Source organism: Sesamum indicum, linkage group LG12, assembly GCF_026168435.1.
Source record: "Sesamum indicum cultivar Baizhima isolate 11 linkage group LG12, ASM2616843v1, whole genome shotgun sequence".
NCBI lineage: Eukaryota > Viridiplantae > Streptophyta > Magnoliopsida > Lamiales > Pedaliaceae > Sesamum > Sesamum indicum.
The window spans coordinates 15501039-15517153 of NC_142668.1; the positions used below are offsets into that span (position 1 = coordinate 15501039).

A 16115-nucleotide genomic window follows, 5' to 3' on the forward strand; every position below is an offset into this window, starting at 1 on the left:
TTACTTCCGCACAATAAAGAATAAAGATTCACCAAAAGTCGTGCCCGATTGGAGCTACTACATTTACAGACAGAATTTGCAGTAGAAACGTTTCTACCTTATTTTTCTTTTTGTATTCTCAATGCTACTGTGTCAATTCTGTTCCATTTTCCATAAGATGCATTGCTGATTCAACTTTACAAAATGTGATGTATTTACTCTTATCCTATTTTAAAGTGATTAATGATTCCAAATTAAAAGGCTAAAACAGTAAACCAAAATGGTTGGAAAATGTTTAATGGGGGGAAGGGGGACAAATCGCCCCTTTGGAAATAAAGAAAAGCGCCGGTAATTAAGATTCAAAAGCAAGAAAAGAAGTTGATAAAGAAGAGAATTGAACGACAAATTTTAAATTTCCGTTCCCAAACTCTGCCTTCTTCAGTTTCACCCTCCGTCCCATGAGTTGACGCAACGCACACCTTTTGGTTTTAAGCTTCCACATCAACATGACCGCTTCCTCCTCGTCTACAATGGCGACCCTCATTCGCCCTCAAGACTATGCCCACAGCCCCCTCCACTACGCCCTCGCCTTAGCCGATCATGCTACCCTCAATAAGATTCTCTCCACCCTCCCTAAATTGTGTGACCCTATTCGAATTCAATCTGAATCCCAATCCCTCGCTCAAGAACACCTAGCTGAACAAATCTCCGCTGCACTCGACCGCCGTGACAACCCCCTCAAAGAGACCCCGCTACACCTTGCCGTCCGCCTTAATGACCCAACCGCCGCTCGCGCACTTGCCGCCGCTGGTGCCAACATATCCCTTCAGAATGCTGCCGGCTGGAATCCACTCCAGGAAGCACTCCTCCGCCGCTGCCCTGAGATCGTAGCCCCCCTCGTCCAACACCACCATCTCTCCGCCTGGTCTAAGTGGCGTCGACGCCTTCCACGCCTTGTAGCCGGACTTCGTCGTATGCGCGATTTCTATATGGAGATCTCCTTCCATTTCGAGAGCTCCATCGTGCCTTTCGTTGGCAAAATAGCTCCTTCTGACACCTACAAAATATGGAAGCGCGATGGAAATCTACGGGCCGACACCTCACTCGCCGGCTACGACGGCCTCAAAATCCAACGCGCCAACCAGAGCTTTCTTTTCTTAAACGACTTTGATTACGATAACACCACTGACATCGACGTACCCCAGGGCTCCCTCCTTATCCTCAACCACGATGAGAAAAAAATCTACGACGCATTTGAGAATGCGGGAAATCCATTGTCTGACTCCGACATTTCGAGTTTTTGCAATCAAACCAGCGTTTATCGCCCCGGAATGGACGTAACCAAAGCGGAATTAGTCGGCCGTACGAATTGGAGACGCCAAGACAAAATGGAAAATGTTGGGGAGTGGAAAGCTAGAGTTTATGAGATGCACAACGTAACGTTTACTTTCCGTTCCCGCAAAGTGAACGCCGCCGAGCACAAAGAGGATGCATTCTCTCCAACGTGCGTGTTGCCCTTGGAGATTGATGAGGAGTCGGATGATGGTTTCATAGTGGCGGAGAATCCGAGATATAGCGTGTGTAACGACAGGCAGCGCCGGCACAGCAGTTTTGTGAGGGAGGAGAGGGAGTTCGTAACGGTGTCACGGAAGAGTGTTGATATAATTCCAGTTGATTCAAGGAGGAGGGCTGCGCCGCCTTATGCGGGGGACAGGTTGGTGGCGCCGCCGCCGACGAAGGAGAAGGAGTACGCGAAGAGTTTGCGGCCGATGGTTTGGTTAACGGAACAGTTTCCGCTGAAGACGGAGGAGTTGCTACCGTTACTGGATATCTTAGTGAACAAAGTTAAGGCCGTTAGGCGCATGCGGGAGCTTCTGACGACGACGTTTCCACCGGGGACATTTCCAGTAAAGGTGAGGTCAAAATCGGCAACACAGACCTCTCTCAGTGGGCCAGCCCCGGTTTTCTAATTCAGTGAAAGCTTTTGTTTGATTCTGGTTTACTTTGCTTTTAATTCATTCTTTTCATGCATTATGAGTAACAACGCTCTTTCCCAAGCTTTAACAAGGTTTTGTCGATTTGACGTGGAACCATCTCATTGGTTTTCTTATGGGACCAGGAACTCCAATGTTGTAATTCCACGTAGGCAATTAAAAAAATTGGAAAATATAAAATATTGCTACAATGGATATATGTAGTCTTGAATTGATTCTAAAAACGCTTCTGCTGTTGAATCAGGTGGCGATTCCTGTGGTTCCTACAGTGAGAGTGGTGATTACATTCACAAAATTCGTAGAGCTGCAGCCGGTTGAAAAGTTCTACACTCCACTCTCAAGTCCAAGGCAATTTGTGAACGGCAGAGGGAGCGAAGAAGAGAGTACAAGCGGTGATAATGACAGCTACTTCTCATTCTCATCGTCGTGGCTGAGGGACGGCAGCCAACTCCGACAGAGTAGTAGCAGTGGGCAGGGGGCGGTTGATCCGTTCGCAATCCCAAGTGGGTACAGTTGGAGTAGTTTCGATGAGAAGAATAGGAAAATGAAGAAATCAAAGTCGACAAGGAGAACCAAGTGAATGAATGGTATTTTAACAGATATTGAATCAATTAACTACGACTACCCAGTTTGTTGTTTCTAGTTCTATTATTGATTTCTCGAAAGCACAAAACCTAGGCAAATAGCTTCTTTGTCCAAATAAAGATGTTGGAAGGAAAAGTGAAAAGGCAAATCTTTGACAAGTAGGAAACAGGATCATCTTCTCCCATTACTATTATATTATTATTAAAACAAAGCAAAGTATTGTACACGCAATCAAGGAATGTAACGTCGTGATGTCTAATAATAGAACACAAGTAATCTGGCTGTAAATAAGTTTTACAGTAGAAAGGAAATGAGCAAATCATAACACTGAATTGGAGGGGAAGCTTCTGCTTGAATTTCCCAAGCTTGTACCAAATTCTCAAGAAGCGAGTGAGTACTGAGTATGAACCCAACGGTTTATTTTTTCAAAATATACTGAAAGTCAGTAGCTATAAATGATGTGAGAGGATGTGTTGAATTGAGAGAAAACAAGGGAGGGTAGGAGGAAAGGTGAGCGGCCGGCTGGCAATAGCTATAAAAAGGAATCTACCAAGGGACAACATATGCCGAACCAATACATTACATTGCTTAGAGAGAGGGTAAGGTATGAGTTGGCGTTTCTTCTTAATCAAAGAAGAGTAGAGAGAATTAGTTAAAAAAGGACAGCCTATCCACATGCTTTCTTCTCTTTTTAATCCCACTACATAGATCACAAACACACCCCCCTTATTTATATCTTCTCTTAAACTCCTCTCAAGGAATCCTCTGTTTCTTCATTCAGTCCATCTCAGCCCAATACAATCCTTCGTTTCTTCATTCCACGGATCTAAATCTAAGGCCCTCCTTACTATCTTCTTGCAAGGTTCTCTCTCTCTCTCTCTCTGTATGTGTGTGTGTTGGTTAATGTTCTGCTGCTACATCTCTCTATCTTATTGGTCCTTGCAGTCACTCTTAAATTCTTCTAGTCTTAGTAGATGCCAACCATTTTATCCAATGACACACATCATACTATGACAGCAACAATTCATTTTTCAATCCATGCATGTTTGGGAGCTTTATCAAAACCATCTATTTTTAGAGACAACAGAAACAACAAGAATTGATTGTATAATCTTTTATGCAGACAAGCAACTATGGCTACCGATGGGCCAAGCTGGGCAGATCAATGGGGTGAGGGAGGGTTTGGTGCCATCCCAGATGAAAACAAAACAAGCAGCAAAGATGTTGGAGCTGACAAGAAGCCAGCTTCAGCTGGATTTGGTAAGGCCAAATCAGTGGCCACGGCTGGTGCACAAAAGGTAAAGAACGGTACATCAATGGCCATTAAGTGGGTCAAAACTAAATGCCAAAAGAAAAGCTCTTCCACATGAACAACAGATGTATGATCATTGATGGAAACTTCTATGTTCTTGAATGACTGGTTTCAGTTGTCACTGATTGGCAAATGATATACTGCAGCATTAAGTTCTCAGCCGTTCAGTATCAATAATTTCATGATTCAATCAATCAATTGGAAATACTGTTTTCTTGTTTTCATTTTATAGAGTTATCCTAGATGTGCCCACCATAGGAATTGGTAAACATATGTAAAACAGAAGGATGATGATACTCATAAATAAACTGGAATGAGAATCCAATTAATATAAACAGATTGAATTCCATAACAGACCATATGCATGTAAGCTTCTCAAGGAGATATTAGGAAAATCAGGCAAGAATGCCAGACGCAGTCAATGCATGGAAGAGATATTTACATTTAAAATGCTATTTACAGAAACAGTGTCACCGCGCACACCAAATGTGTTCTCGCCACTGTAAGTCATGTAGAGAAACCCATCTTCATCCTTGTATTCGTCATAAATTGCAGACATCAGTGAAGCTGTATCAAATATAAAACACATTATAAGAGAATTCAAAATATTTATGGGACAAAATTCAACATAAAAATCACTCTCACCAGTTGGAGGCAGCATATTCGTGACAAAGACGAAGATAGCTTTCTCAGCGCTCAGCTTAATCCGCTTCCGGACCACATAAACAAACTGCCCCACAGTCAAATCAGCAGGAACAAGGTATCTGCAGACCAAAGAAAGAACAGTAATGTTGTATACTTCTAGCTCCCTTTGCTAGTTGATCAATATGCAAATAGCCATTCATTAATATTAGTCTTTTAATTTACAAGTTCACAATTAAAAAGCTTTATCATGCCTCCAGAAATAGATAAACATGGCTCCAAGGTGATAAACCTTTTGTTTAAAGACAGAAAGTGCCAACTGCCAAGGAATTCATAGAGTCCTTTGTAACAGATGCATCAAACACACTAACTTCAGCCAATGACAAGTCATTATCTCAGTTAAAATACCAGAGCCATAGGCCCATAACAGATGGAACATGTACTAGACTAATTCCATCCAATCTTAATAGCTGGTACAGTGCCTAAAATTCATTTGTGTGGAATCACCACTGAGAACACGAAGCACAAAAGAGAATTCCCAAGTATTCTCTGTAGTTATCTCACCAAGAAGAATGGCCTTTATAAACTATAAATAAGAATTTATTCAAGCATTAACCAACCATAAATTTACTCATTTGCTCACTGAATAAAAAATTGAACAACAAATTATTTCAAACAAGAAACTAACACATTTTTGGAACATCCGAGAGGCCAAGTACTACCTTTTTTAGAATTTTTCAATCACCTACCATATATGATTTCCACAGTCTGCATATACTTTCAGTTAAAACTGTATTGTAATTATACACAGACTAAGCACACCAAGTTTCACAGAGCTATATATGTTGAAGAACAATGGTGTTTACTTGTGAGGTCAATGCAACTTACTTTTTCTTATCAATGTCAGGAACATCACTTCTTTCTGCCTTCTCAACAATGACCTGAAAAGGTAAAATAGCAGAAGAAAAATTACCAACTACCACAAAAGTTTTAGCCTCAACAAATAATGAACAGCTCAGTCAAAATACAAAACATCTCTTACTGGAATTCTATTGGGATACTTCTCTCTGATGCGAGTAGATTCTGCCTGTCTTCTCTCTGAGATGATGAGAAAGTAAAAATCATTAGTACATGACGGATAAGGACAGACTTAAATGAAGAAACCAAGCTCCCCAGCCACGCCAGAACATAAGATTTTAGTGCCATGTCCATTAAATTGGGTTTAAGGAAGAATAAACAGGAGTCATGAGGAATTATCCAACGTCAAGTAATCACAAACAAGCTTGCCGGGTGATCAGACAAGCTGGTAATTTATGTGGGAGGGTGCAAGTCCTCGTTCTTGCAATACATAATCAGCCCTCCAAAGCAACAATTACACAAAACAGTAAACACGAGATTCTTTCTCTCCCTTCCCCAATTTATACATTTACTTATATCGGTACAGGGTAAATAAGGAAAAATCCAGAAACAAACGTCGTATCATAGGTTTTGGAAGGAAAAAAACAAACAACATACCCAGAGGGTGATCAAGCTTGAACGAGCTCTTGGCCATGGCAGGATTCGAATTTCTATCTCTCACTGCGAATTTCAAACATCCAAACAACATTACAAAACCCACAAAATCACTTCTTTCACAAAAAACCACAATCCATAACACCGACATACATTTAAAATGCAATCACTAGTCATCACATATCATATTTATGCATGCATACTTATTTTTCGCATAGAGAAGATAGGCAAAAACACATATTCACGCAAAATGGTTCGCTTTACCAAAGAAGCAAGAAAAGACACGATCTCAAAGGGGCTCGCGATATGATTGGATTGTTCGGAGAAAAGATGTCGAGATCAAGAAAACGAGAAAGAAAGAGAGATTGGGTTATAATGTAATGGTAGAGTAGACGAAGTGGAAATTGGTAAAGAAACAGAATCGGGTTTGTGATCCTTACACGAAATAGAGATCTGAAAAGAAACAATTTTCTTCAATCTTGTACGGTACCGCGACGTGTTAAGCAATTTGAAACGCCGAACGCCGTCGTCTTAAAGGGGTCTGACTGCTATTGCGTGCCGAGTGATTTCCGCATCTTTCGCACCAAGACTCCACCCTCCCCCCAATTCTATTTTAATTTGCTACCAATTCTCTGAGTTTGTCCCTATCCCAATTCTTATCGTTATCTACGGTATAACTACTGCCATATTATAATTCTTCTATTATTTTTAATAATTAATAACATATAATTTGAATTATACATTAATTAAATTGATTCATTATTTAATTTAATAAAAAATATTAATATAATTATAAAATTATTAAATAAAAAAAATAAGGAATCTTTCCGAATTTTGAAAAGAAAATTTCAATCTGAGCACCATAAATGCAACCATCATAAATGATGTCGGGTCTTAGAAACCAAGGATAGTTGTACTATGGGCCTCACAACGCTTGTAAATTTTATTTTATTTTGATTGCTATATTTTAATTAATTATTATATTTTACTCTCGTTGCTAGCTTAGAATTCAGGGTATAGAAAAAGTACCCAATTTGAAAATTCATATACTATTATTGAAATTAAAATACAAAAATTAGGAAATTGTCTATGCGAGAGTAAGAGTGATAGGATAAGATGAGATGTCAAAATAATTAAGGTATCAAAAATTAAAATATACACCACCCGCGTACAACAATACTAACTAATTAATGCCTGATAGACTCAAGCTAATATATTCCCACAAGAAATATTATATTTTTATACCCATGATTTTTAAAAATTCAACAACCAATCATGTTAACAAAATTAAATACCCATCATTTTAATTATTAATAACCTTGAATAATTTGATAGGTTTATATTTTTCTTGAATATACATACATGTATATATGCCCATGACGTTGTTGAAGATGGGTGGTGTGCAAGCGTTGAAGAATGCAGAGGGAGGTGATGCAGTGGTCCATGGTGTTAAGGTATGTCTGATTTATAGAGGAGGCGTTGGCGCCTGAGGGTGTTCACGTGGTGCACAGAGTCCAATCCCTCAACACCTCACCTCGTCCCTCTGCGCTGCCTATACTTAAATTTTAAGGTCCCAACCCAACCCAGGGACTGACTGACTTGCTGGTTTAATTACACAATTATAGGGCACTCAATTCAATTCAAATTATTAATGGCTGACTGTGGCTCTGGAGTTGGACCATCAACACCAACAAGAAGAAGCTTCAAGACCAGATGCCTGGCCGTTGCCAAAGAGCAGAGATCAAGGCTCTACATCATGAGAAGATGCATCTTCATGCTCATTTTTTGGCACAAGTATGATCATCACCATTCTGATCAATTCCACCCTTTGTTTTCTTTGCACTGAACTACGTACCACCCAATTCTCTTCCTCTTTTTTAATTTACTTTTCTTTGCAGTAAATTTGTGTTGACTTGTAAAAGAAAAATGGGATTGTTGGAGTATAAATGAAAAAGGGTTGTTGAATGCAGTTGCTCTTGCTTATAAGAAGTTGAAGTGAGAAAGAGAGAGAGAGAGAGAGAATTAAGTGAGGGGGGCAAAAGGGTCACCAAATTCACGTGAAAACAATCAGTGTGGGGGGTGGAGAGAGAGGAAGAGGTGGTGTCTACCTCGACAACAAAACAAACGTAATTATAAGCGACTAAGGTAGAGCAGTAATATTAGGCGGGATACAGTTGCAAACCCACATGAAGAGAGGGACAGTTCCTAATCCTGGGGCCGCCCCATCACCATCCATTCTGCTCGCCTCTTCCCATATTCTCAAACACTTGGTTTCTAACCTACACACACATGATCCGTACATACTATGATTTAGTGCTTAAAACCGAGCTCCGCCTCACCATGCCTGTTCAAATCATTAACGGATATGAAAAAACAACAAATATAATGTATAATAAAAAAAGATATGGTTCGAAAACAAGAAGACGGAACTCAAGAAGAAGCTTCTTAATATCTCTACATGAGTGTTAATTTGTTACAGCAAATATTGGATGGATGGGGGCCATAAATATTGACTTTAATTTTGTAGCCAATTCCTCCAGCAGTATGATATGGGGGCATATTAAAAGGGGCATGCCTCGCGATCCATGCCAAACACAAACCTCTACTCTACAATTTATTTTGTCTCTCCCCACCTTAATCCTACTCATAATTCTGTTTTTCTTTTTTTTTTGCAATCCAACACCCATCATTTTTAGTTTTTTATTTTTTATTTTTTTGTGTGGGTGGGAAATTCTAAACTCAAATTAAAAGAGAGAGCTGTTTTCCAGCCAAGGCTAATGAATGTGTCTGGTCAGGCCCAAGAATTTCTTTTTTTTTGGGTTAATTTGATGAGGAAAAATGTGAATCCGCATGAAGAAAACGACGGCATTCATTTATAGGCTTGAAAATGAAAACGTCAATGTGGTTCATGATAAGTCGTGAGAAGATTACCAGATTTTGGCACAAAATCTAGACAAAGGAAAAACGTATGGAGAAATCGAAAAGATTGACCAACAACTCTTATGTATGTATGTTTGAAATTCAAAAATGCTGAAGGTAGGGAGTGGTGATAGTGTTAATAACAATATGCCTTTTCCCCGACCTCATAAATGCATATTGAAGGCTCCAGATTTGCTGCAGTGAGCTTTTTCATCGTTACATTGCTTTAGAGTAAATATACCCTCCTTTTTGTTGTTGGGTTGTTGGAAAATTCAATGCCCCCTTATGCATATTACGCACCCCCCCCCCATACCTCCACACCCCACCCCAATCTCTTATGTGTATATATATATATATATCGTTGTAATCCTCATGAGGTATATCATATATTCTTCACTAGAGCAATTCTGTGCTGCCTTCTTCTCCCATTCTATTAATATTCTCATGAACCACTACTATTTTTCTGCAAAGATTACAGTTTTCCCTTCTTCTTTTCTGAATTGGGAATTGGTATATTTAGAAGGCAGACGGAGAAATAGTGGAGTGATCGCTAGGGCAGGTCAATGAAATTAAGCATACGAGATATTGGTGCGGTTCAATTAGAAAGCCGTGCTCCAAAGATTTCGAGCTCGGTTATTTGATTGAGCCGTGCCAATATCACGTATATGTACTACTAGTACTAATGCTCTTATGCCTCCATCTATGTATGTTTGTATATTAGTCTCTTTCTCTCCATGCAACTTGAAAAGAGGTATATTTTGTGGTGTTCCTATGATTCTCTTTATCTCTTTGTTTTTGGAAAGTATAGCTGCAGGCGAACATCTGGTGGATGGCGAGGGACGGAGGGCGAGGGCGAATAGGTACAGATAGATGGCTTAGATATTCTTGTGTCTGCACCTCCAGAATTCAGAGGATAACTATCATCCAAAACTGTACTTGTCAACGATTTCACTAAGTTATCATTTTGTCCGCACTAGGGCATACTTTTCTGTTGAGCTAACTTTTAAGTTCCTGCAATTCCTACACCTTTTCGAGGTGTGGAAAAGTTGTGTGTTTTTTTGTTTTTTTCTTGTACCTCAAACCTAGTACAGCAGTAATACTTGTGTTACCAGATCATTTTACAACAGATTTCCTGTCATATATATACAAAACATGATACTACTACTTGTTACAGTAAGCAAACTTATGTTATTTGTTAGTTGATTCTTGGATTAGTTGGATGTTGATTCAAGAAAACTCTCTCCCAACTATGTGAAGAAAAAGGAGGAGAAGTGAAGTGAACTACTACGGCCTCTTTCACAGTGCATTTACTTGCTTCTACCTAAAAGCCTTCCCTACTTTTTTGACCAAGTGTTTGTGGTAGGTGTAGGCCTCCTTCTTTTCTATCTCATCATTAATGCCATTTCAAAGAGGGCAAACAACAGTTTCGAGTCGTGTACACACATGTCATGTGTATAAAAATATAAGGAACGGGAGAAGTGGATTTTGAAATTTCTTCTTGAATAGTGTATTTTGTACAGACGACATGGACATATCTATAGATATATATGAAATCTTTTCATATGGGTATCGATTTCCGGTACGGGTATTAGAAACTGTTGTAAAACACAATTGCAGTTGAGAGGGGAATGACATTCACGTACCATATTTTCATAGCCTTAAATTTCAAGAAACACGCTCGGACAACAAAAGATTAGCACACAGACGCATGAGATGCAAGGAAATTAACTAATAAGACAACCTTAACTTGGAAGAGGGGCGGGGTGGAGGCTCCACCACCTCAAGAGACATCATCATCGCCGTCCCCCGCTTCAGTTTCGACATTGTCTCACCATGCAGTCGAGCTAAACACTTTTCCGTCACCATTAGAAAGCAGCAGTTGAGAGGAAGTTACTTTTGTTATATGCTTTTAACCAAAATGTAATAAGTAGACAGAAGCACGAGTACTCTGATTTCTACTTTTTGCAGTTCCCACAGTGAGGGCCACAATGTGTTCCACTTTCTGCCCTCACCATTCCCCTGGTTTACAGGCAATGTAACAGAAACTAGCTAAAATTCTGCTAAAGAATCAAGATTTTTCCAATGTGCATCAGAGGAATTTTTAACTCAGATTAGGTTTGACTAGAAGTAAATCAAATTATACATTAAATGTATCACATTTGTTATGTAATTCCATTATGGAATTATGGAATTATGTCGTAATAATAAATAGTATAAGGAATAAGTTGTGATTGATATATATAAAATTTTATTTACTTAATTTAACCCATTGTTGTATATATATTACCATATATGATCATTTATGTAGTGTTCATTAAGAATTTTTTGAAATTATGATGAAGTATGAGAACGGCCAAAATACCCACGAATAAGACAAGACTGTCGCTGCCACTATTAGTTTACAGGAAAATTCACAGATCAAATTCAGATGAGATGTAAGATTTGGTGAGACTCAGGTTGACAAACGGGTTATAGCACACGAATAAAATGAAATGAGGGCTGAGGGGCATTGTAGAACAAAATTTTGTAACCTAAATGGGCCGGTGATGCCCAACAATCCTAGACATAGAAAAACAGATAAAAACACGACAGCATGGGCAGAGGCACATTTGTTGTCCGGCCCTTGTAATTAATCTTGTAACGTTGGTTTAATGGGTTAACTTTCTACACAACTAACCGTTATGAGTTTGGGCTATTAGATTTGGTTTTTGGAAGGATTGACCCAAAAGTTTACAGCTTCAGTATGCACATTATTTGCACGTACCAGGTGTCCTATCAGTATAACACATTTTTCAAAGATTATTGAAGATTTTGAATTTTAGCATGTAAGTTGGTAATGATACACTTTTTGAAAACAACTGAAGCATATTGGTTGGTATCCTCATAATTTTACGCACTTATCTAAAATTGTTGAAAATTCAATCACGTTAATTGGTATGGTATCCAGACAATATTCGAGGATTTGAGCACGTTTCCTTATAATATAACATCTATTCCCAAAAATGGTTGAAGATTCGATCGAGCACACTGGTATTTTGATAATATAAAAGACCTTTTTTTTTTTTTAATATTGTCGAAATCTGCGAGGAATTTATCTAAGCTTTTTGATTTTCAGACAAAAATTATCTATAACATTTTCATCCCACATGTAAGTTATTACAATTAACACACTTTTTTCTATTAGTGTTAGGATTTATAATGAATTTTGTAATGTTCTAGTATCATGATAACAAGAGTTATTTACAAGTTATCATTTACATGCAAAACAATCTTGTTATCATAGAACAATATGTAATAATATGGTTCCCTGGTGACATACACATGAAACTACCAAGTTATAATAATACATGCAAAACAATCCTAGCAGAAACACTTATATATTATCCCATAAAGTCTGAAAAACAAACAATTGAGCATATAGTAATATGACAAAGCAAAGTTTTTGAACTATTAATTGAACAGTCATTTGATTTTAGACATTCATTTATTTCTACATAATCACAATCAGTATCACATAAATCAAGACTAGTAGTTTTTACTAGGTTACCATCATTGTCTGGGTAAAAATTACAGGGGCAGAGATCAGAACTCCATTCTAGGCAGAAATAGTGCAAATTTAAAGCAACCCTCTCTGTCTTCATAGCCTCCAAAAGGCAGACGATTTTATGAGCATTCATCCTCTTTAATGAGAATCAACTGCCGAATTTCAGACCTCTGGTTTTATTACATATATGTATATATATTCTTTAATGACACCACCATACTCATTAATGTTACTTAATGAATTTAACATATGATAATTATAATTAGTAGCTGGAGACTAGCAAATTAATTATTACTCTTGGATTATTACCAACTGAAAACATTGACACATTGATTACATTTATATTAACATAAACTACAAGTTAGTTGATTCAAATTAATAATTGGTGTGAATGAATTGATTTATGGACCAGAAATGGAGTGTGAAGTGAAATATTTGAAGAATGAGTAAAATAATGTGTGGAACATAAGACAGAAAGAGTCATGTAATAAACTAGTTTAGGTTTGGGTTTGGACACAGACACAGACAGAAAATAATAGAAAGAAAGAAAGAAGGGAGGTTGCATTGCATACAAAATCTCAGAGCCAGCCTGCCATTCATCATTTCTTTATTAATACACTACACTACACTACATGAGTAGTAGTAGTAGTACTACCTAAGAAAACCCCCAAAAAGGCCAACTCTGACAACTAAAGATTGTGCTCTGCCTCCATCCCCCTCCATTTTAGTACAACAAACGTACCATACATCCCCCCCCCCCACTACAATATATATGTATAATTTTTTAATTTAAATAAAGACCATCAACCATATCAAATCTTGGGACACTTTTTTCATCAGCTGCTACTGCTGAATGATCATGAAGATCCATCATGCAATAACAGTGATCTATGGTTGATCCTGTACTATGATGGTGCCATACATGACATGGTGGTTGATGATGATGATGATGGGGTGTTCTCTTTATGTTTATTCAAGAAAACCAGTTTTGGTTAAAATGGCGTTCCTCAAGTTGCTGAGGTCTCTTCCTTTGAGAGTTCTTCCAACTCCCTCACACATTGAGAATGAAGCAATCTGAGTACTTGCAAGCCTTCTCGCCAGATATTCATGGGGTGGGACCATGTCATCGTCATCGCTCTCTACATCATTCGCTTTAACATGGTGAAGTTTCCTCCCAACATCATCGTCATGTGCATCACATGCGTCATCCCACAAGTTCCTGTTCGGCTGCTTCTTCAAAATCTTGGACCAGTCGGGAATGCTCATAGGTGCTGATGACTGGTGAGGCGCCAGAAATGCATTGGCAGAGAACTCCTGACCGCCGGCGGAGTTGGCTCTTGGAATGGTTCTTGAGGTAGAGGTGAAACGCCATGCAGATGATGAACCAGAGAGCTTTTTCCTTGTCTTTGAACTTGAGTTGGAGCCTTCTCTTGCCTTCATCACAGCCCACACCTCCTCTTCTTGAAAATCCTCAGTGTCCAATGCCGCCATTCCGCCGCTGCTACTGAAGCCACCATGGAAATCTGCCATGGCTGATAGAGACCTAGAGCAGAAAGAGGGATGGAGATATCTATATATATATATATTAACTTGGGAACAATGCAGCTTAATGATAGCGAGAAGGGCAGTATATATATATATATATATATATAGACAGAAATTAAAAGGGGGTGTTTGTTGGTGTGGATAAAAATGTTGAGGTTTTCTAGGGAATCAATAAGAGGGAAGGAAATGGGGGGTCTGATTTGTAAGAGAATAATATCAGGAATCTACCATACCTTTGGTGAAATGCCTCCAAAAAGAAACAAGCTTTCAATTCTCAGTTTTATCTTAAACTGGAACTGTGAACAGACAGCCCCCACAAGAACCAGACCAAAAAGAGGAAATAGGCTGCAGAATTGGTGTGAAAAGCCCAGAAACTACTGCCAACTTCCAAAGCAAATTACAGATATCAAGGACTGAGTGAACGAGTCTCTTGCACCAGCAGCAGCAGCAGCAGAGGGGAAAAGGACAAAGTCCTGAGAGATATACATGACATGGGCTTTTGTAATAACTCTCTCAAAACAGGAAAAACTGAAACAGAAAATGACATAAACAAATTAAAAATTAATTTATGGGCCTTTTCACATGACAATCTCAGTCACAACACAAATGCTCATTTTACTCTCATCTCAAGGATGGGTTTTCTTCTGGTACGGAGAAAGTCTAAAACGCCCACAGGAAGTTGTGAAGGAGGTAAAAAGGGGTACTCAAGAGTTTGGTTACTTCTTCAGACTCTTTGGAAGAAACCAAAAATGTCAAGATTCCATTTTTTCCCACTTATTTAAGGGTTAAAAAGAAAAAAAAAAAGATTTTCTTCAAGTAGAGTTTTCTTTCTACATAGAATCTGTGGGTGTAAGCACTATGCACATATATACGTCTAAATACAAAGATTTAGGGGGTACAATAATTTCCTCACACTCTGAAAAAGAATGGATTTTGATTGGTCAAGGTGGAAGGAAACCATTGGTTTATGCCAACTTCTATAGCCTTATCCAACTTATGAAGACAACTAAGCTTTTGCATTATACTACATTAAACTCTACAAAGAGGGAATTAAAGACAGATGTGAAAAGAAAAACTTTATTATTGGGGAGGTGCCTGTGCCTGTGCCTAGGAGAAGGTGCTAATGGAGTAAAAGCACTTGGTTGGCTTATGCACATTGAGATTTGTGGTGCCTCATCTCCCTCCTGTTTCTATTCAGATTTAACTGTGACTCTACTTCTTATGCTATGTATTTTTACCATTATTACAGCTCTCTTCACTGTTCTTGAATTTCTCCAACACCCCCCACCCCACCCCACCCCTCCTCCTGGGTTTTGGGATTTATTGCTGAGATGACACTGGCAGTGGCAGTCCACAGCCTATTAAAAAACAGTAAATTTTCAGGACTTAGTTTTGGCATTATGGATAATTCCTGAGAAAGGTGGGGCTCTGGTTGTGAATGATTGTGGGGGCTATTTTATGTCAGCAAAAATTTTGTAGGATGAGAAGTCCTCTCAACTCAAATCAGAATTCAGAGGTCCCTTTAGGAGGACATGGACTAAACAGTGACTGTACATATATATATATATATATATATTTATACATTGAGGGGTCAACCTTTCTTTTTTTTGCACATTTAATCTTACTAAAATTATCATTTATCTTGATTTGATTCGAGTAAATTAAATTAATTTTTTTTAAAAGAGTAATATGTAAATGAAACTTTTTATAGCAAATTTGCTATATGTCTTGGCTGGATGAGAATTATATTTTTTAATGATATTGGTCGTTTCAACAATTATTATAAAACCAAATGGTGATTGTTGGGGTCACACTAATCATCATGTCAACAGTGTGGTGACATCAAATATTAAAAGAAATTGGTTATTATATGTTATCTTTAAATGGGCTGAGATTGATAATGAAAGCAAAGCATTAATTATTTAAGGCCGAAAGATAATCATGAATTTAATTCTCTATGTTGCAGTGGCAGCTTCACACAGTTAAGGCATACCCCAAATATTGGGCAAATATTACTACCAATTCTTGTCAAATACTCAGAGGTTGGTGGCCAGGAATTATTATCCTTTAATGCAATTCCATG

At 38.3% G+C, this 16115-nt stretch overlaps 3 protein-coding genes across 5 annotated transcripts; 1 reads left to right on the forward strand and 2 right to left on the reverse strand.

Moving 5' to 3' along the window:
• Positions 1-287: 287 nt before the first annotated feature.
• Positions 288-3820, forward strand: LOC105175337 (ankyrin repeat family protein). The gene is made up of 3 exons (XM_011097755.3): positions 288-1892; positions 2218-2560; positions 3682-3820. Exons 1-2 carry the CDS (start codon positions 486-488, stop codon positions 2551-2553), a joined length of 1743 nt encoding a protein of 580 aa, XP_011096057.1. The 5' UTR covers positions 288-485; the 3' UTR covers positions 2554-2560; positions 3682-3820.
• A 354-nt stretch (positions 3821-4174) lies between these two features.
• Positions 4175-6665, reverse strand: LOC105175338 (autophagy-related protein 8C-like). 2 transcript variants are annotated; one of them, XM_011097757.3, is made up of 6 exons: positions 6465-6665; positions 6028-6090; positions 5555-5610; positions 5401-5453; positions 4516-4634; positions 4175-4437 (listed from the first exon to the last, which is right to left on the reverse strand). In XM_011097757.3, the coding sequence occupies exons 2-6, from the start codon at positions 6062-6064 to the stop codon at positions 4289-4291; spliced, it is 414 nt and encodes a 137-aa protein (XP_011096059.2). In that variant the 5' UTR covers positions 6065-6090; positions 6465-6665; the 3' UTR covers positions 4175-4288. The 2 variants fall into 2 exon arrangements, with proteins under 2 accessions (XP_011096059.2, XP_011096058.2); XM_011097756.3 differs by lacking the exon at positions 6465-6665 and adding an exon at positions 6289-6458.
• A 6288-nt stretch (positions 6666-12953) lies between these two features.
• Positions 12954-14879, reverse strand: LOC105175340 (protein S40-4). Of its 2 annotated transcripts, none has more exons than XM_020698249.2 (2): positions 14266-14879; positions 12954-14057 (listed from the first exon to the last, which is right to left on the reverse strand). In XM_020698249.2, exon 2 carries the CDS (start codon positions 14015-14017, stop codon positions 13457-13459), a length of 561 nt encoding a protein of 186 aa, XP_020553908.1. In that variant the 5' UTR covers positions 14018-14057; positions 14266-14879; the 3' UTR covers positions 12954-13456. The 2 variants fall into 2 exon arrangements, with proteins under 2 accessions (XP_020553908.1, XP_011096060.1); XM_011097758.3 differs by having other exon boundaries at positions 12954-14030; positions 14266-14878.
• Positions 14880-16115: the final 1236 nt, after the last annotated feature.

Bases quoted from the DNA above. Each gene is read 5' to 3' on its own strand.
- LOC105175338 (XM_011097757.3), bottom strand. From the start codon at position 6,064: ATGGCCAAGAGCTCGTTCAAGCTTGATCACCCTCTGG. The intron at 4,635-5,400 runs GTAAGTTGCATT...TTTGGTCTGCAG, and splicing joins CCTGACATTGATAAGAAAAA to ATACCTTGTTCCTGCTGATT. The intron at 4,438-4,515 runs GTGAGAGTGATT...TATTTGATACAG, and splicing joins GAATATGCTGCCTCCAACTG to CTTCACTGATGTCTGCAATT.
- LOC105175340 (XM_020698249.2), bottom strand. From the start codon at position 14,017: ATGGCAGATTTCCATGGTGGCTTCAGTAGCAGCGGCGGAATGGCGGCA.
- LOC105175337 (XM_011097755.3), top strand. From the start codon at position 486: ATGACCGCTTCCTCCTCGTCTACAATGGCGACCCTCATTCGCCCTCAA. The intron at 1,893-2,217 runs GTGAGGTCAAAA...CTGTTGAATCAG, and splicing joins CGGGGACATTTCCAGTAAAG to GTGGCGATTCCTGTGGTTCC.